The sequence below is a fragment of the Dioscorea cayenensis genome, unplaced genomic scaffold (assembly GCF_009730915.1).
Source record: "Dioscorea cayenensis subsp. rotundata cultivar TDr96_F1 unplaced genomic scaffold, TDr96_F1_v2_PseudoChromosome.rev07_lg8_w22 25.fasta BLBR01000587.1, whole genome shotgun sequence".
Lineage (NCBI taxonomy): Eukaryota > Viridiplantae > Streptophyta > Magnoliopsida > Dioscoreales > Dioscoreaceae > Dioscorea > Dioscorea cayenensis.
The window spans coordinates 9,204-25,660 of NW_024086978.1; the positions used below are offsets into that span (position 1 = coordinate 9,204).

The following is a 16,457-nucleotide window of genomic DNA, read 5'->3' on the forward strand; positions in this document are numbered from 1 at the left end:
TTTCCTTCTCCCATCCCTTTCTTCAGCTTCCACTGATCTCCTTGTGTGTTGTATTGTGTGTTATGTAATGTGTACGTGAGAAACAGAGGAAGAGAAAGAGAAGAAGATAGGAGAAAATTGTGAAAGTGTTCTTATGGAGTTTGTTAATGGTGGTAGTGAGTGTGGAGAGTGAGTGGGTATCCAGTGAGGACTCTGGTGAAGAGAGTTGCCAGGACAACCAGAGGTTGGATTCAAAGCAATAATAGCACTGGTTATGTTGATGTGGATGTCAAGGCTGAGTAGAAAGTCTCTTCATGTCTTTTGCTGAAAGCTGCTGGTGATCCTCACCTCAAGCCTCACTCACTCTCTGGCTCAATGGAGGTTTTCTTTTAGTTTTGCATTCATTGCTAAGGCTTTTGCTGTTGTGGTGTTCAAACCTTTTGCTTTCAATTAAATTTATTTGATGTTTGGTGTGCTGTGTTCTCTGTTTTGCATTTACCGTTGGTTGTTGTATCATGGTATTCAAAGTTCTTGACTTTATTGTTTCTGTTTGCTGGTTTGTTGTATTGTTACAGTTTGGTGTTTGGTCTGCATTTAAGTGAATAAAACTGATGAAGAGTGCACACATCATTGGGCTACTGTAAAATCTGAAAACAAAATATAACTTCATTTTATCTTTGTTGTTGATCACACCCGACTATTGTGCTAGGCCCAGGCTAGTTTGTTCATCACTGGGAGGTGGGAGCATTCACTGAATTGGGTCCGTTTTATCCTAGAGCAGATGTGTCGAGGAGTCTTCTATATAAACAAATGGTCATGGGTAACAGAGGTTGGTTCAGTATGAAATGCAGCTTGTGATTAATTGTCAAAATTCATTAACTTTCCAACTTTATCCTGTTTGTAGTTTCAAATCTCCTTTTTGTTGGAATCTCCCGCTGGAGTTGGAGCTGGTCTTACTCTAATCGAACTTCTTGAAAGTTACACCATAGGCGATGGAAAAAGCGGAGTGAAGTTTCAAGTTCATGGATGATTAATTAAGGCAAGGAATTGCACAATGTGCTCATTCTGATCTGTTGTTTGACAATTTGCTGTCCATTTGAAAGCCAATGACTTGTGCACATATTTGCTGCGATGGTACGGGAAGTTTCCCGAGTCTCAAATCCCGTGGATTTGTTTTCGACGAGAAAGCTATGCAGGTATGTAATGCTTAGTTTACTTACTCAATTCATCACTATCTTTTTCTCTGAATGCTCAACTCTTTTAGGACATTACATACCCCACTAGCCACTGCTGTCCTTGTTGAAGCACTTAATAAACTACTCACCCTGATTTCAAGTTTAAAATCAAAGGATTGCAGCCAGAATTCTGTACCATCTCGTATCATGCAATCACTTTGCTTGTAATGTCAACATGTTATGATTAATTGTTTGGAATTGAAATAGATTGGAAATCCACTTCTCAAGCTTGATAAAGATGCCTCTTCAGTTACACTCTGGTCACATGGAATGATTTCTGATGAGTTAGAGCTAAAAATCGCGAACCAATGGCCTGGATGATTATGTTCAACTGATAGTCCTACAATGTGAGTAAATCATGCAGTGGCCGCAATCCCATGATGCAAAACCGAGTTGCTAGAATCACACGTTTGCATGTTTACTCAATGTTATGCAATCCCTCATTGTTGAACAACAACAACCAAAACAACACCCAAACAACAACACCAACAAAACCACACAAAACAACCACAACAACACAACTTCACTTTAATTCCACGGTTCATCGGCTCATGCCAACCGACTAATTTGCGGTGCGATGGGCGCGTGCAGGTGAGTAGTAACATCACACAATTCATCATCCTTTTCTGATTTCAATACAAACAAAGAAAACAGATAGTTATGGTAGCATATCAAAACAACATGCTAATGCCGATCATTTAAATGACAACCAACATTTCCTGATGGCAAGAGTGGATTACAACAACACAGGTGGTGGAAATATCAACATCCTTCCATTTGTGCTCAAAACTATAATTAGCCAAAGTTGCAGTACGATCTAGCAGAGTCATAAGATGTAAATACTAATTTATTCTTCGAAATCAAATTGCATTATTTACTATTTTAGGAACATAACCAGATTTAATTGATGAACAAACACTGTTCTCTTTGCTTTAGCAGTGGTGATCAAGGACATTGTTCTTCCATTTATTGGGATCTCGAACACTTGTGTCCGAGAACTAGCACAGGGAAATGAAACCTTACAGCGTACAGTTCCTTACCGTGCATGGTTCTATAAAGACCAAGGCAGACATTCACTTATATATGATTTGTGTCATTCATCAACCTTTATATTCATATTGTTTGACCATTATCAAATAGCTCAATGTTCATATGGAGTTAGATTATATCTAAAAAGATGGTAGCTATATACGTGACTAAGGTGGGTGGATGGGTGACAGAGCATGGGAATCTGCTGACATTTGCTACAGTGAGAGCTGCTGGTCATATGGTTCCTTATTCACAACCAGGAAGAGCACTGCAACTCCTTTGGAGTCATTTGTGAAGGGACACAGGCTCTCCCAAACATAACATACAAACTTCACTTGATCTTCTTTTGGCAGTGCATTACGTACCTGCCAGGGATTTTTAGTCGCATAGGAATGGAAATATAGTCATGGATCCATGCCTACTAAATAAATAAAGTGCGTCATCAAAGCGGGCCTGTGGCGAGTATGATCTTTCAGGCGGTCCACAGGGGACTCTGATGAGTAGTCAGAGTTATGTATACTGACAGTTAAAAACCTTCAACTAAATTCATAATTAAAAATTCTGCAGCAGTGAGTTGTTATTTGCATTATGGTTAAGTCATATAATTAACTCAGGAGTAAGAGCTACATCAAAGTGATAGTTAAAGAGAATTCATTTTGTGGGAAGCTTTTAACACATGTTACCAATGATCAGTGATCTATTGGTATTTAGTCCCCGAATTTTCATGAGCGAGATTTTTAAAACACGGATGGGAGTATATTTCAAAGAGCGTGAGTAGTAGTTAGTGTGAGAATTGGTCCTGAGGCTCCATATGCGCGCGCTCTATTTGTTCCGCTCAGGAGACTTGATACATTTCTATCTTTGTTAACGATCCTAATCGCTCATCTCGAACTACTTTCACATATGTTTATGATATGATATCAACTTTATTGTGAAGACTAAAAGATATATCTCGGGTAGAATCACAAATAAATAATAAATATTGCTCATTAAGTTTATCAAATGAGCTATCAAAAATTTGAGATTGATCTTCATTCTTTGGTGAGAACTCTTTCTTGTTTTCCTCTTGGTTGTACTTTTGGTTTTCTTTGTTAACTTCTTTTTCAATAAAGTAGTGGTTTTATCCATTTTTCTCAGTTTGAGATTAAATCAGGAAAATATTTTGAAAAATAAGTCGGATGTCTTTATAGAGACAGGAATCACTTGGAAAACTTAGAGTCACACATAAAACCGAGCTTTTCTCTAAAAGAACATGAACAAATTGCATGCAATGGCCATCTTTTATTTTTATAAATCATTGGGCTGTCCTGCACTTTTCATTTTAAAACACTTGTATAAGTTGCAAATATGGTAATAATATGTTCATATTAGTAACGTGGAATTTTACTATGCACAAGTGAGCCATGCTTAAGTGGCCCTGAGACTAGAATTCAATCAGAAAAGTAACAGAAAAAGGAACTACTTAAATGTCAGAGCAAAAATATTCATCATTAAAAGAGACATAGAAAAATTAAGTTCTGAAAAATTGACAAAAATATTTTCCATCACACACACACTTTGGACCAAAAAGCATAGAAAGTGATATTAGCCCAATTAGTGAGAAAGCGTAAATATGAAGTATTTAGAAATGTTCGAGTTTGAATCTCACCTGCATACATAGAGACCTTAGTATGGCATCTGGTAGTTTTGTTAGCAAACTCAGGTCTATCAGTGAGTGCATGAGACCTAAACGATTAATTCTGGGTCTTTACATATTCCCTTGATCTGGCATATAGTACTTGTTGCTTTGGTATCACTTCCTATGCGGCTAGGTTTCTATATATTTAAACATTTCTTTTATCTGGAGGAAGATGAGATATAGTGTGACCTTAAATAATTCATAGAGGGTCAGGGCATGATTCTCTACCACAAAGCAACAACAAAACAGTAATACAAAAGTCTAATTATAACATTTAATTCAAAATATCTGCAAGTAAAATGTCTTTCACCATTAGTCTCAACCACCTGATTAACAAAATCCAATAGGTGAACCTATGAAAATAAATTCAAAACATCAATAGACTTCCTCCTAACCTCAAGCTATACATAAGTTGTTAAAAAGTTTTTTTTTTATATTAAAAAAATGGATAAACCACAATCATATATTAAGAAAGAGAAACAAAAATAAGATATAACAAAATCACTAGCTATAGAACAAGGGAGCAAAAGCAAAAAGAGCAATGGGCCTCCTTCGACCCCCACAAAACCAAGGAAAATTACCCCACACTACTATCCTAGGACACCTCGAACGTAGAAACGACCTCCATCCCCTCAGAATGAGGTCCAAAGAACTCTAAAACTGTGCCGGATGAGAGGAAATGAAATCGTCATCAGCTTCACTCTCATACCATCACGGATTTCTTTTTAACCACTTGCAATAGATATTGAAAATTGTAAACAAGCTGTTGAAGTGAACCCAGAATTGAACAACCCATTTGATGTCATAGCTCAAGTATTCCAAGGCAGCTAGTTTTGAGACAATGCTCGGTCTATTTACACAACTGAAATTCTTATTAAATTCATGTACAACCAAATTTAAAGAGAGATTCCTAGAACTTTATAGGAAACCACAACCACTGGATTTGAAAATCAGTTGTTATATCAAATGGTGGAAACAAATCACTAAATATTTTCGAAAATAAAAAGGTTTCTAATGAAATAACATTCCATAATTCCCGGATAAGTTTTTTATATTTAAAAAAGTTGGATAAATCTCATCTAGTATAACAATATTCATATTAACCAAAGAAATATAAGTAAAAAACAAATAACAAAGCAAAAAACAACACAAGTATAAATAGATAACAATAAATGTGATAGAACTAAGAAAATAACAACAAAACAAGTAAATAACATAGCGAAACTCTCCCTAATGAGAATAAGATAGCACAAAAGTGAATATATCAAAACATCACGGTCTAGTCAACACCTAATAATGATATTACCTCTCCTAAGCATCCTTCTTAGTTGCTTAAAATACTGAAAATTTTAGACTCCACTTGATAATAATAATGGAATTTTTCAGTTTCACATTCATTACCCTCAAAACTTCAAAAGGTTGTCTGACTCTCAACTTAATTGAATTTTTATTTTTAATTTAAATAAATAATATTCCCATAATTTTAGAAACAAAGGCAAAATCAATTTAACAAAAAATAATAAAAAGAACACAAATATATTAAATAATAATAAAAAAAAACCTACCGCTCAAATTTATTAGTGGGCCATTGGCCAGGTCAGACAGGTTAGACTTGATGTGCCATGTGTCACTTGAATGTGGGTCCCACATCTTCAAACCATATCCTCAAATGTAACGGCTCTTTCTTTCCTGTTTCTTCTCCTTCTCCTTTTTGTTTCCACTGTCCACATCCTGCACTAAAGTTCACAGTCACACCTCACTGTCCACTCTACCCACGCTCCTTCCTTTTCTCTCTTTACCCATTCCCACTCATCCTTTTCCTTATCCCATCCCTTTCTCCAACCTCCATTTATCTCTGTTGTGTGTACTTGTGTGTGAGAAACAGAGATGATGAAGTTGATGGTGATTCTTATGGAGCTTGTTAATGGTGGTAGTGAGTGTGAGGTGAGTGGGTATCCAGTGGAGGACTTAGTGAACAAGTTGCCAGGACAACCAGAGGTTGAATTCAAGCAGTATGCTGGTTATGTTGATGTGGATGTCAAGGCTGGTAGAAAGTCTCTTCTATTACTTTGCTGAAGCTGTTGTTGATCCTCACCTCAAGCCTCTCACTCTCTGGCTCAATGGAGGGTTTTTCTTTTTAACTTTGCATTCATTTCTAGTTTTTGGTTGTTGGTGTTGGTGTTCAAATTTTTGCTCAATTAAATTTATTGTGTTTGGTGTGCTGTGTTCTCTGTTTTTGCATTTAATGATGGTTGTTGTATGGCCATGGTATTCAAAGATCTTGACTTTATTATTGTTTCTTTTTTGTAGTTTGGTGTATTGTTTTATATAGTTTGGTGTTTGGTTTTGAATTTATTGTGCAAAGAATATGAGATGGATAACCAAATTATTTGAAAAATGTATTGATTAAAACTGATAAAGAGTGTACATCATTGCTAATTGCAACTTCTCAATATAATCATTTTAGCATGTTATTGATAATAGTCTGACTAAAATTGTGCTTAGGCCCGGGTTGTTCATCGATAGGAGGTGGAGCATTCACTGAACTGGGTCCATTTTATCCTCGAGCAGACGGTCGAGGTCTTCGGATAAACAAATTTTCATGGAATAGAGGTTTGTTCAGTACGAAATTCAGCTTGTGATTAATTGTGAAATTCATTGGCTTCAACTTTATCATGTTTGTAGTTTCAAATCTCCTTTTTGTTGAATCTCCTGCTGGAGTTGGATGGTCTTACTCTAATCGAACTTCTGATTACACTACCGGCGATGAAAGAACTGGTAAAGTTTCTAATTTTTGTGATTTAAGGCATGGATTTTCATTGCCTGTTCTGATTTTATTTTTACAATTTGCTGTCAATTGAAGCTAATGACATGCGTGTATTTCTGATGCGGTGGTACGAAAAGTTTCCCGAGTTCAAATTACATGATTTGTTTCTCACTGGAGAAAGCTACGCAGGTCTATTTGCTTGGTTTACTTAGTTAAATTCATGTATATCTTTTTCTCTAAATGTTCAACTCTTTTAGGACATTACATACCCCAATTAGCCACTGCCTTGTTGAAGCATAATAAATACTCAACTGATTTCAAGTTCAAAATCAAAGGAGTTGCAGTAAGAATTCTTTTACCATCTGCAATACAATTAATTTTCTTGTTGTTAAGTTAACTTATTATGATTGATTCTTTGGAACTGTAACAGATTGGAAATCCACTCCTCAAGCTTGATAGGGATGCTCCTGCAACTTATGAATTTTTCTGGTCACATGGAATGATTTCTGATGAGCTAGGTCTCACAATCATGAACCAATGCGATTTCGAGGATTATGCATTCAGTAGTCCTCACAATGTGAGTAAATCATGCAATGGCGCGATCTCTGAGGCAAATCGAGTTGTCGGGGATTATATCAACAGTTATGATGTTATACTCGATGTTTGCTATCCATCAATTGTTGAACAAGAACTGAGACTGCGAAAACTCGTACGTATTTCATGCCTGCCTTACCACTGCATAGTGAACAATCATTCATCTTGATTTTATGCTGATAAATTTCAGGCTACAAAAATGAGCATTGGTGTCGACGTTTGCATGACATACGAGCGACGATTTTACTTTAATCTCCACGAAGTTCAGCAGGCTCTTCATGCCAACAGGACAAACTTGCCTTACAGATGGAGCATGTGCAGTGAGTAAGTAATGATTTAATATAGAAACAAGTTGTATATTATACTATCAAATGCCGAACATTCAGCGGTGACTAACACTTCTGATTGGCAGTGTTTTGGATTACAACAACGCAGATGGAAATATCGACATCCTTCCATTGCCCAAAACCATAATCAGCCACAAAATACCAGTATGGATCTTCAGGCAAGATGTTACTAATTTATTCTTCGAATCAAATTGCGTATTTAGAACATAACCAAAAAGATTAATTGATGAACAAACACTGTTCTATTTACTTTACAGTGGTGATCAAGACTCAGTTGTTCCATTGTTAGGATCTCGAACACTTGTCCGAGAACTAGCACATGAGATGAAACACAGCATTACAGTTCCATATCGCGCATGGTTCTATAAAGACCAGGTATATACACATATTCGTATGATATCGAATTAATGTTGATATAGATTAGATAATATCTAAAGATGGTATATATACTTGTGATTCAATTAAGGTGGGAGGATGGATGACAGAGTATGGGAACCTGCTGACATTTGCTACAGTGAGAGGTGCTGCTCATATGGTTCCTTATGCACAACCAGGAAGAGCTCTGCAACTCTTCAGGTCATTTGTGAAAGGACAGAGACTCCCAAACATAACACAAACTTCCTTTTGATCTTTTGTTTTTGTACTGTTTCAAATCACATTTTTGTGAACTTTTGAAGAAGAACAAATAATAACAGAAGAATAAGAGTTTGTGCGCGTGTGTATTAAATTTTAGTCCCACATCGACTGGGGAGTGAGAATGGTCATGGATCAAGGCTATAAATAAAGGAGGGGAAGGGAAAAGGAAGTTATGATCCTTCAGGCAGTCCAGTGGGAAGTGATGAGTGGTAAAAGCTTGCGCTTTGATGCGTGATGGGTGTGCGCCCAAAGCCTGTTACGACAATGAGCACACTCTAATCTTTACCAATCTGATCCCTAATTTATTTAAATATTTATAATTAATTTAAATTATTATTATTTTTTATAGTCTAAGATTGTTTAAAATTATATTATATTTTCATATTTTAAATTTATTTATTGTATTAATGCAACACATTTTGTAGTTTTTTATTTTTTTTACGTTAGGAGATGAATTTGGTATTGGAATTTTAGTCGGAAAGTGAGCACAAACAAATAATATAGATAGGTGTTTGTTTGTATTAGAGGTGCAAGATGGGCCGGCCCATAAAATATAAGTTTCTTGATTGTAAAAAATATACAACACATAAAGACTATAGAAAAAATAATTAAAAAATATGCAAAAAATTTTAATTTACATGAATACAAAAAAGATAAATTTTTTTAAATTTAACATAATATTAGAAAATAAAATTACATAGAAAAAATAGAGATAAACTAAAAGTAAATTACAAATAGATATAGGAAAAAATTGCCATTTATTTAAAAAGCTATGAGGGACAACTTAGAAAATTACAAACTTCGAAAACAATTTAGAAAATTACAAACTTGAAAACAATTTAGAAAATTACAAACTTCAAACTTCATTTGATTAATCTATTTCTTCATCAATATGGGTTGAAGTTGAATGCTTTCGGATGGTGTAAAGGCCCTCTCCCGAGTATCATTTTTCTTCTTCATGTATTTGTTGTTCTTGTAACCTATCTTCTGCTTCTAACCAATCCTTCAAACATATGCACATTTGCATCTGTTTCTTGGTTTATCGCGACTCCTCTTATCATCGAGTACCCTTTTTCCCTCGCACTAAAACAAGACTCGACGCTCACTGTGAGACATCGGTGGAGTTAGTAGATCACGTGCTAGTGGCGGCTAGCACGGGATAGTTATGTTCTTGTTGTTTCCACCACGAGAAAATATTAAAGTTATTAATTTCTTCGGTAGTAAGAAAATCATTAAAAATTATTATTTAAAAAGATTTAATTCATGCAAAAGAACTAGTACTAGAAGATGAAGAAGAAGAAGAAGCACTTGTAGATTTTTCTTCTAATCATATTTATAAGATTGGCTCGGACATTTAGTTTTGGAAAAGTGAAGAAGAATTTTTCAAAAATCTCCGGCAAAAAGTAGAAGCTCGTCGATTTCCATATGTATGGTTATATTCATTATACATATCATGAAGCAAAGAACGATATTCATCTTTGAAAATTGAATGATCAAGTCCCATGTTTTCATCATAAGAATCAAGCATACAAAAAGTACCATCAATTTTAAAACGGGGATCAAGAAACATAGATAAAACGGGAAGAGGGTTGATTTTTGCAAAATATTTTTTAAATTTTAATTCCATAGGAGCAACGATGGGAGCAAAATTAGGATCACATCTATATTTTGCAAAAATTTCACTAATATAATATAAATGAGAAATAGTCATAAAAGTAGTAGGATAATAAATACCGGAAAAAAAATTAGTTGCGGAATTAAAAATTTCCAAAAACTCTTTTATCATATAGCAAACTTCCCAATCATAATTAGTAATTCCAAGGTCGGGAAAAAACTCACGGCAATACATTGTAAGAATATCTTTGTAATCATAAGCACAATTCAACATATTATAAGTTGAATTCCACCTATGAGGAACATCGGAAATAAATTTTTTATATTTTTTCCCCATTTGCCCTACAAAAATCTTTTTGAATTCATTCCTTCGTGAAGAAGCTTTTGATGCATATAAGATAGCTCCTCTAACTTTACGAATATGAGGATCAATAATTTTTAAACCATCTCTAACACATAAATTTAATATATGGCATATACAACGAACATGAAAAAAATTTCCGGAAAAATATAGGCTCTAAAATGCAATTGTAACATATCAACGGCACAATTATTTGTCAAGTATTGTCAAGAGTGATTGAAAATACAAAATTTTCAATTTTGTACTCATTAATAGTACGCATGATGTAACCCGGCAATATTACATGCGGTATGTTGGTATTCTAATTCAATAAAACTCAAAATACGTTTTTGCAAAGTCCAATTATTATCAATATAATGAGCGGTAACACAAAGATAATCGGAATTATTTTTGAGAAGACCAAATATCGGAAGTAAGAGAAATTTTTAAATAAACCTTTAGACATTTCGGAAATTAATTTTTTTCTTTATATTCTTCATAAATAATAAGACAATACTTTCTCATAGTAGTCCTTGAAACGGATTTAAAATTCGGATTAAAACCCTTAACTTGCATTTTTATAAACGCGATATTTTTCAACAATATAAAAAAAGGTTGTTCATTTTTGAACAATAAATTTTTGCAATCCATTTTTCTTGCATTTTTCATTGGAAAAACAAAAAGTTCCAATACTTGAATTTGTAAGACTAATTTGTGTTTGGGAAGGATCATTTTGACTAGTAGTATGTTTGTCGGCATGCCTTTTCAAATGACCCGTTCCACCCAAGTTTGACAAGAAAAATCTTTTTTGCATTTTTTACAAACGGCACGAGTCCCTTTGTTTGGAATTTCAACAATATTATAAAATTGCTATACACCCGAAGTTCTTTTTCTTGTGCTTGTTTGAGGCTTACTCATCGGATGCTCCCATATTAGGGGATTCAGTAACAGGCTCAGGCTCAGGTTGTGAATCATCAAAATTTTCGGAGTTGTTTTCATTAAAAAAAAAATGGTGTATCGAAAGGAAAAATTGGGAGAGCCGGCCATTATAAAAAATAAAAAAAGGTTTAGGGTTACCTCAACCTTGATGATGTAAATTTAATTCGTGGTTTTCTTGAAAAGTCCGAATTAATGAACTGATGAAAAGGTGGGGGAATTGTCAGATTGATGAAACACTTGAGCGGATTTGATAAACTTCAAATCTTGAACTTGAAGAGATTAGAACAAGAATGAGTAATTTGGTGTGGAGAAATATGTAAGTGTTTGAGGGTATTTATAGGTTATTTAAATTTTTTCTAATTCCCAAAAATACCCTTGTAAACCAGCCGTTTATTGTTGTTAAAAAGGGTAAAAAGTAATTATATTTTTAAAAGTCTAAAATAGCCCTTTAAAAACCTAACTGTTTTATAGTTGTTAAAAGGCAAATTTACAAATGTCATTTTCAATATTTAAATTAGTTGGGAAACAAATACAAAAAAACTGGCGGGCCGTGCCGGGCCGGCCCGCAACGGCTAGTGGCGGGCCGTGCTGGGCTGGCCCGCGTGCTGGGCCAGCCCAGCTCAGGGCGGGCCGCGGGCCGTGCCGGCCCGCGGGCCACCAAAGTGTGGCCTGGCACTGTGGCTGGCCCGTGCTAGGCCAGGCACGGCCCAACTCGTGCTGGGCCGTGCCGGGCTCGGGCCGGCACGGCCCAGTTTGCACCTCTAGTTTGTATGGGTTTTTGTATTTTTTTATAGTTATTAATTTACTCTGAATTGCACAAAGACAAAGTTGACTTTTGAATAGGAAAAAAAATGGATCTGCAGGAACTGGAATGAAATGTTAAACGGCTCTGGATTCTGGGGTTTCAGTTATAGCCGAACGGGAGATCGATGAAATTGATATTCAAATATTTCTTCTTAGAACGTATTGATTTGATATTGATTGTATCTCAAAACACACATACCACTTAAAAACTTCCTTTCTTTCTATTGAAAAAAAAAGAAAAATGGATTTCCGGTCACAGGCTGAAAAATTCATGAGCCGAGGTTAAATTTTGGTTTTTGATGGTGGTGAATTCTTTCCTCGTCCCCGCCTTAAATATAAAATTTAAATATTATATATATATAATATTAAAAAACTATTTATATTAAATAAAAATATATTAATTATATTTGATGTATGTATATGATAAAAAAAAATAAAAAAATGAAAAAACTCAGGTCAGGAATCTCTTAAGTTTGATAATTTCTGTGGTATATTCTGTGGGAACAGGGATCAAGAAATCTCTGTGGGATTGGGATTGAGTAAAATTTTTTCTCTTGAACATGAGTCTGAGAATGGGGTCAGTCTAGGAATATATTTTTAGTGAATTTCTGTTCTGTTGACATTTCTGTCTTCCCTAGAGATCCCTATATTTTTAGTAAAGATGAGTTTGAAGTTTTGAATTTGAATTTTAATTTTAGTTGTATAGTAAAGACATAAATGGACTAAAGAGTTAATCTTACTGAAAGAAAATATCAAATATTGGAAAAGAATTAGTTATAACTCAAAATTTTATTTTTGTAAAATTTTTTATATAATTAATTTTTTTAATTTATTTCACATGATTCAGTTGTTTTTTTTATAAATTTAGAAAATTTGAGTTAAACGAAATTAGAAATTTCAAATTCATTTAATTTAGACAAATTATTTTTGAAGGATTTCTAATTGATAAATAGAGCATTAGGTGGGATATTGCTTTCAACCAGTGAGAAAAATCATTAGTTTGTTATAGAAAAAATCATTTTCAAATCAATAATTTTGCTTACCAAATCAATTATCAGGATGTATGATGTCTGTTTGTGTGTATATATGTACCTTGAAATAAAGAGATTTTGATTTCTTTTTTTCAGCTATCAATTTCACCTTTTAATCAGACACTCAAATGAGAATCATATCCCTAACTCATAATTGTACGGGAAAAAATGATATTAAAAAATAATTGTTTTTCCAATCACTTGCATGTATAAATAAATTTAAAAAAAATCCATTTTTTTATTATCGTACAGAGTCAAGGTTGTCACAAAGGATAAATATTCTATAGTAATGTTTATTAAACTCGTATTTCTTGTTTTCATAAATTTTTTTTTAAATCGATCACAAGGGTTTTATGTATATATATTTTTACAAAATATTGATAAATCACGAAAGACATATATAGCACTGAAATAATTCCATAAAGTTGTTTCATATATATATTGCATTTTTTTCATATAAATAAATAATACAAGTCATCCTTCCAGTAAATAATAATAATAATAATAATAATAATAATAATAATAATGATAATTAATAATATATATATATATATATTGAAAAAATTGATAAACGACAACTTTATTACAAGCACCAAGAGTCACAAACAAGGGAACAATCAAACCAGCACATCAAAAGCAGAGACAAGTATAAACCGTGGGCTAAGGGAGAGTTTCCGCTCAGAGAAAAAACAAGTAGAGTAGAAAGGACACTAGCCAGCAGTCAAATCAGGGGTATGTGTCTCCAGATCGCACTTGTCGCCTGTGGGTGAGCCTAGGAAGTGGATAGACCTCCTCACTGCCGCTAAAACAGACTCAAGCTTTTGTCTGTAATCGGCTGGTGAAGCTTTATGAGAGCGTCATATCATGTGGTTCCTTTCTTCCTTTCCATCTATGAGAATGGGTATCGAGAAAAATTTTCTCCCGAACTCATGTTTGAGAATGGGGTCAGACAAGGGTTTGGTAAGTCGGTCCAGGGAATACATTTTCGGTGAATTTCTGTTCGGTTGACATCTACTATCTTCGCTAGACATCTGTATGTTTTTACTAGAGATAAGTTTGTAGCTTGAATTTTAATTTTTGTTGTACAGTGAAGGTATAAATGGACTAAAGTGTTACTGTTATGTAAAGAAAATATCAAATATTGGAAGAAGGATTAGTTGTAGCTCAAATTTTTTTTATAAAATTATTATATAATTAATTTTTTAATTTACTTTTATATGATTCAGTTTTTTTTAATAAATTTAGAAGATTTGAGTTAAGCGAAATTAGAAATTTCAAATTCATTTAATTTAGGCAAATTATTTTTGAAGGATTTCTAATTGATAAATAGAGCATTAGGTGGGATATTGCTTTCAAGCAGTGAGAAAAATCATTAGTTTGTTATAGAAAAAATCATTTTGCAAGCCAATAATTTTGCTTACCAAATCAATTATCTAGATGCGTGATGTCTGTTTGTGTGTATATATGTACCTTGAGATAGAGAGATTTTAATTTTTTTTTTCAGCTATCAATTTCACCTTTTAATCAGACACTAAAATGAGAATCATATCCCTAACTCATAATTGCACGAGAAAAAATGAGATTAAAAAATAATTGTTTTTCCAATCATTTGCATGTATGAATAAATAAAAAATAAAAAAAATTAAAAAAACCATTTTTTTTATTCTCTTATAGGGTCAAGGTTGTCACGAAGGATAAATATTCTAATATTTACCTAACTCGTAATTCTTGTTTTTCATATAATAATAATCGATCACAAAGGTTATATATATATATATATATATATATATATATATATATTTATAAAATAGGGATATTTCATAGAAGACATATATAGCACTGAAATAGTTCCATAAAAGTTGTTTCTTATATATATATATATATATATATATATATATATACCATTTTTTTCATATAAATAAATAATACAAGTCATCCCTTTTAGTAAATAATAATAATAAATAATAACTAATAACAAAAAAATAATAATAATATTGATAATTAATAAATAAATAAATAAATAAATATATATATATATATATTAAAAAGTGGATAAACTACAACTTTATTACAGCAAATATCTAGGAACAATAAAAATTATAAGGATCCATTAGAAGTGGAGACCAAAAACCTTGGGCTAAGGGAGAGTTTCCGCCCAAAAACAAAAACAAGTAGAGCAAAAAGGACACTTGTCGACAGTAGGATTAGGGGCTTGTGTCTCCAGGTCATGCTTATTGCTTGTGGGTAAGTCTAGGAAGTGGATAGACCTCCTCACCGCAGTTGAAGCAAACTCAAGCTTCTGTCTTTTATCAGTCAGTGAAGCTTCAAGAGAGCATCATGTGGTTCCTTTTCTCTTTCTTGTCCTTGGGGGAGCTACAAAGTAGCCTGCCTTCAAATTACAACATAAGGATGGCTTCTTTGGTCTAAATGCTGCGCCAACTAGCAGGTGGTACCTTTTTAGGGGTTGAGGTATGGGTGTTAATACTTTAAAAAAAGCGCTGCACTTTTTCTGTAAAATCTGAGCTTGAGTCATCTGACATTGACTCAAGCAGAATAGGGTTGTCTGAGTTCTTGCCATCATTCCCTGTAAGTAACTCCGGTGCTATCAGAATATTGTAGTCAGGGATATGATCGTGCTAGTCATTATTGATCCGTTCTTGTCCTTCCTCTTGCCTGATTCAAGGACTATAAGGGAATGAGGCAAGAGTCAATGAAATCCAAGTTCTTTTTTGGAATAAAGACTAGATTTTCAGAATGTAGTGCTATTTAAATCTTCTAAGAATGAAATCCAAGAAGGAGGTTTTGAAGCAGCCCTGTACAAGTCCGCAATACTTTCATTACTTTTGCGAGGAATTTCAGTAATTGAATCTGTAATTCGGATAGGCCTTATTGGGGCCATGAGCAGGCTTGATTTGAACCAATTTGGTATTTGGTTTAGTCAAATTGATTAATCCAACTTGATTAAATTGGAGCGGATCTAATTGAGCATTTGAATTGAACTCATTAAGCTCGGTTGGGACAGATACAATCTTAGAAGTGTCAGTTGGACTGCACCCCGCTTAAAAGATTTATTTGCATTAGTTCCAACCCGGTGAACTCGGGTGGATTCAGTCACAACTCGTGTGAGGTCAGGCACAACATGGTGTGGCCCAATCTTAACATATTCCGCATGGGATGTTTTTGAATCACCCTTATCATGTTCCGCCGGACCATGATAATCACGCAAGACACCAGCATCTCCACTAGAAACACCCTTATCTTGATTCGCCGGACCATGATAATGGTGCGAGACACCAGCGCAACTTCAAGTATGATTGCATGCATTGTGGCCCACCACGCTGGGTGAGGTAACATGCTCTAGGTCTGGGGAATATTTTTCGGACCCTCAGATATTATTAACATAAGAATCCAAACCAAAACCGCCAAAACTGACGGCTCCCATGAGCTTGTACGGCATGTTCTCC

The 16,457-nt window shown here is 34.1% G+C and overlaps 1 protein-coding gene and 1 non-coding gene across 3 annotated transcripts; both read left to right on the forward strand.

Moving 5' to 3' along the window:
- Positions 1-344: 344 nt before the first annotated feature.
- Positions 345-8,566, forward strand: LOC120254705 (serine carboxypeptidase-like 42). Of its 2 annotated transcripts, none has more exons than XM_039262760.1 (10): positions 345-360; positions 6,427-6,534; positions 6,607-6,699; positions 6,785-6,877; positions 6,946-7,031; positions 7,119-7,397; positions 7,473-7,606; positions 7,695-7,787; positions 7,887-8,004; positions 8,096-8,564. In XM_039262760.1, the coding sequence occupies exons 4-10, from the start codon at positions 6,793-6,795 to the stop codon at positions 8,255-8,257; spliced, it is 957 nt and encodes a 318-aa protein (XP_039118694.1). In that variant the 5' UTR covers positions 345-360; positions 6,427-6,534; positions 6,607-6,699; positions 6,785-6,792; the 3' UTR covers positions 8,258-8,564. The 2 variants fall into 2 exon arrangements, with proteins under 2 accessions (XP_039118694.1, XP_039118693.1); XM_039262759.1 differs by lacking the exon at positions 345-360 and adding an exon at positions 5,872-6,048 and having other exon boundaries at positions 6,428-6,534; positions 8,096-8,566.
- LOC120254708 lies at positions 8,460-8,563 on the forward strand. The gene has a single exon (XR_005534712.1). It is a non-coding gene; the product is annotated as a small nucleolar RNA Z279/snoR105/snoR108 (small nucleolar RNA).
- Positions 8,567-16,457: the final 7,891 nt, after the last annotated feature.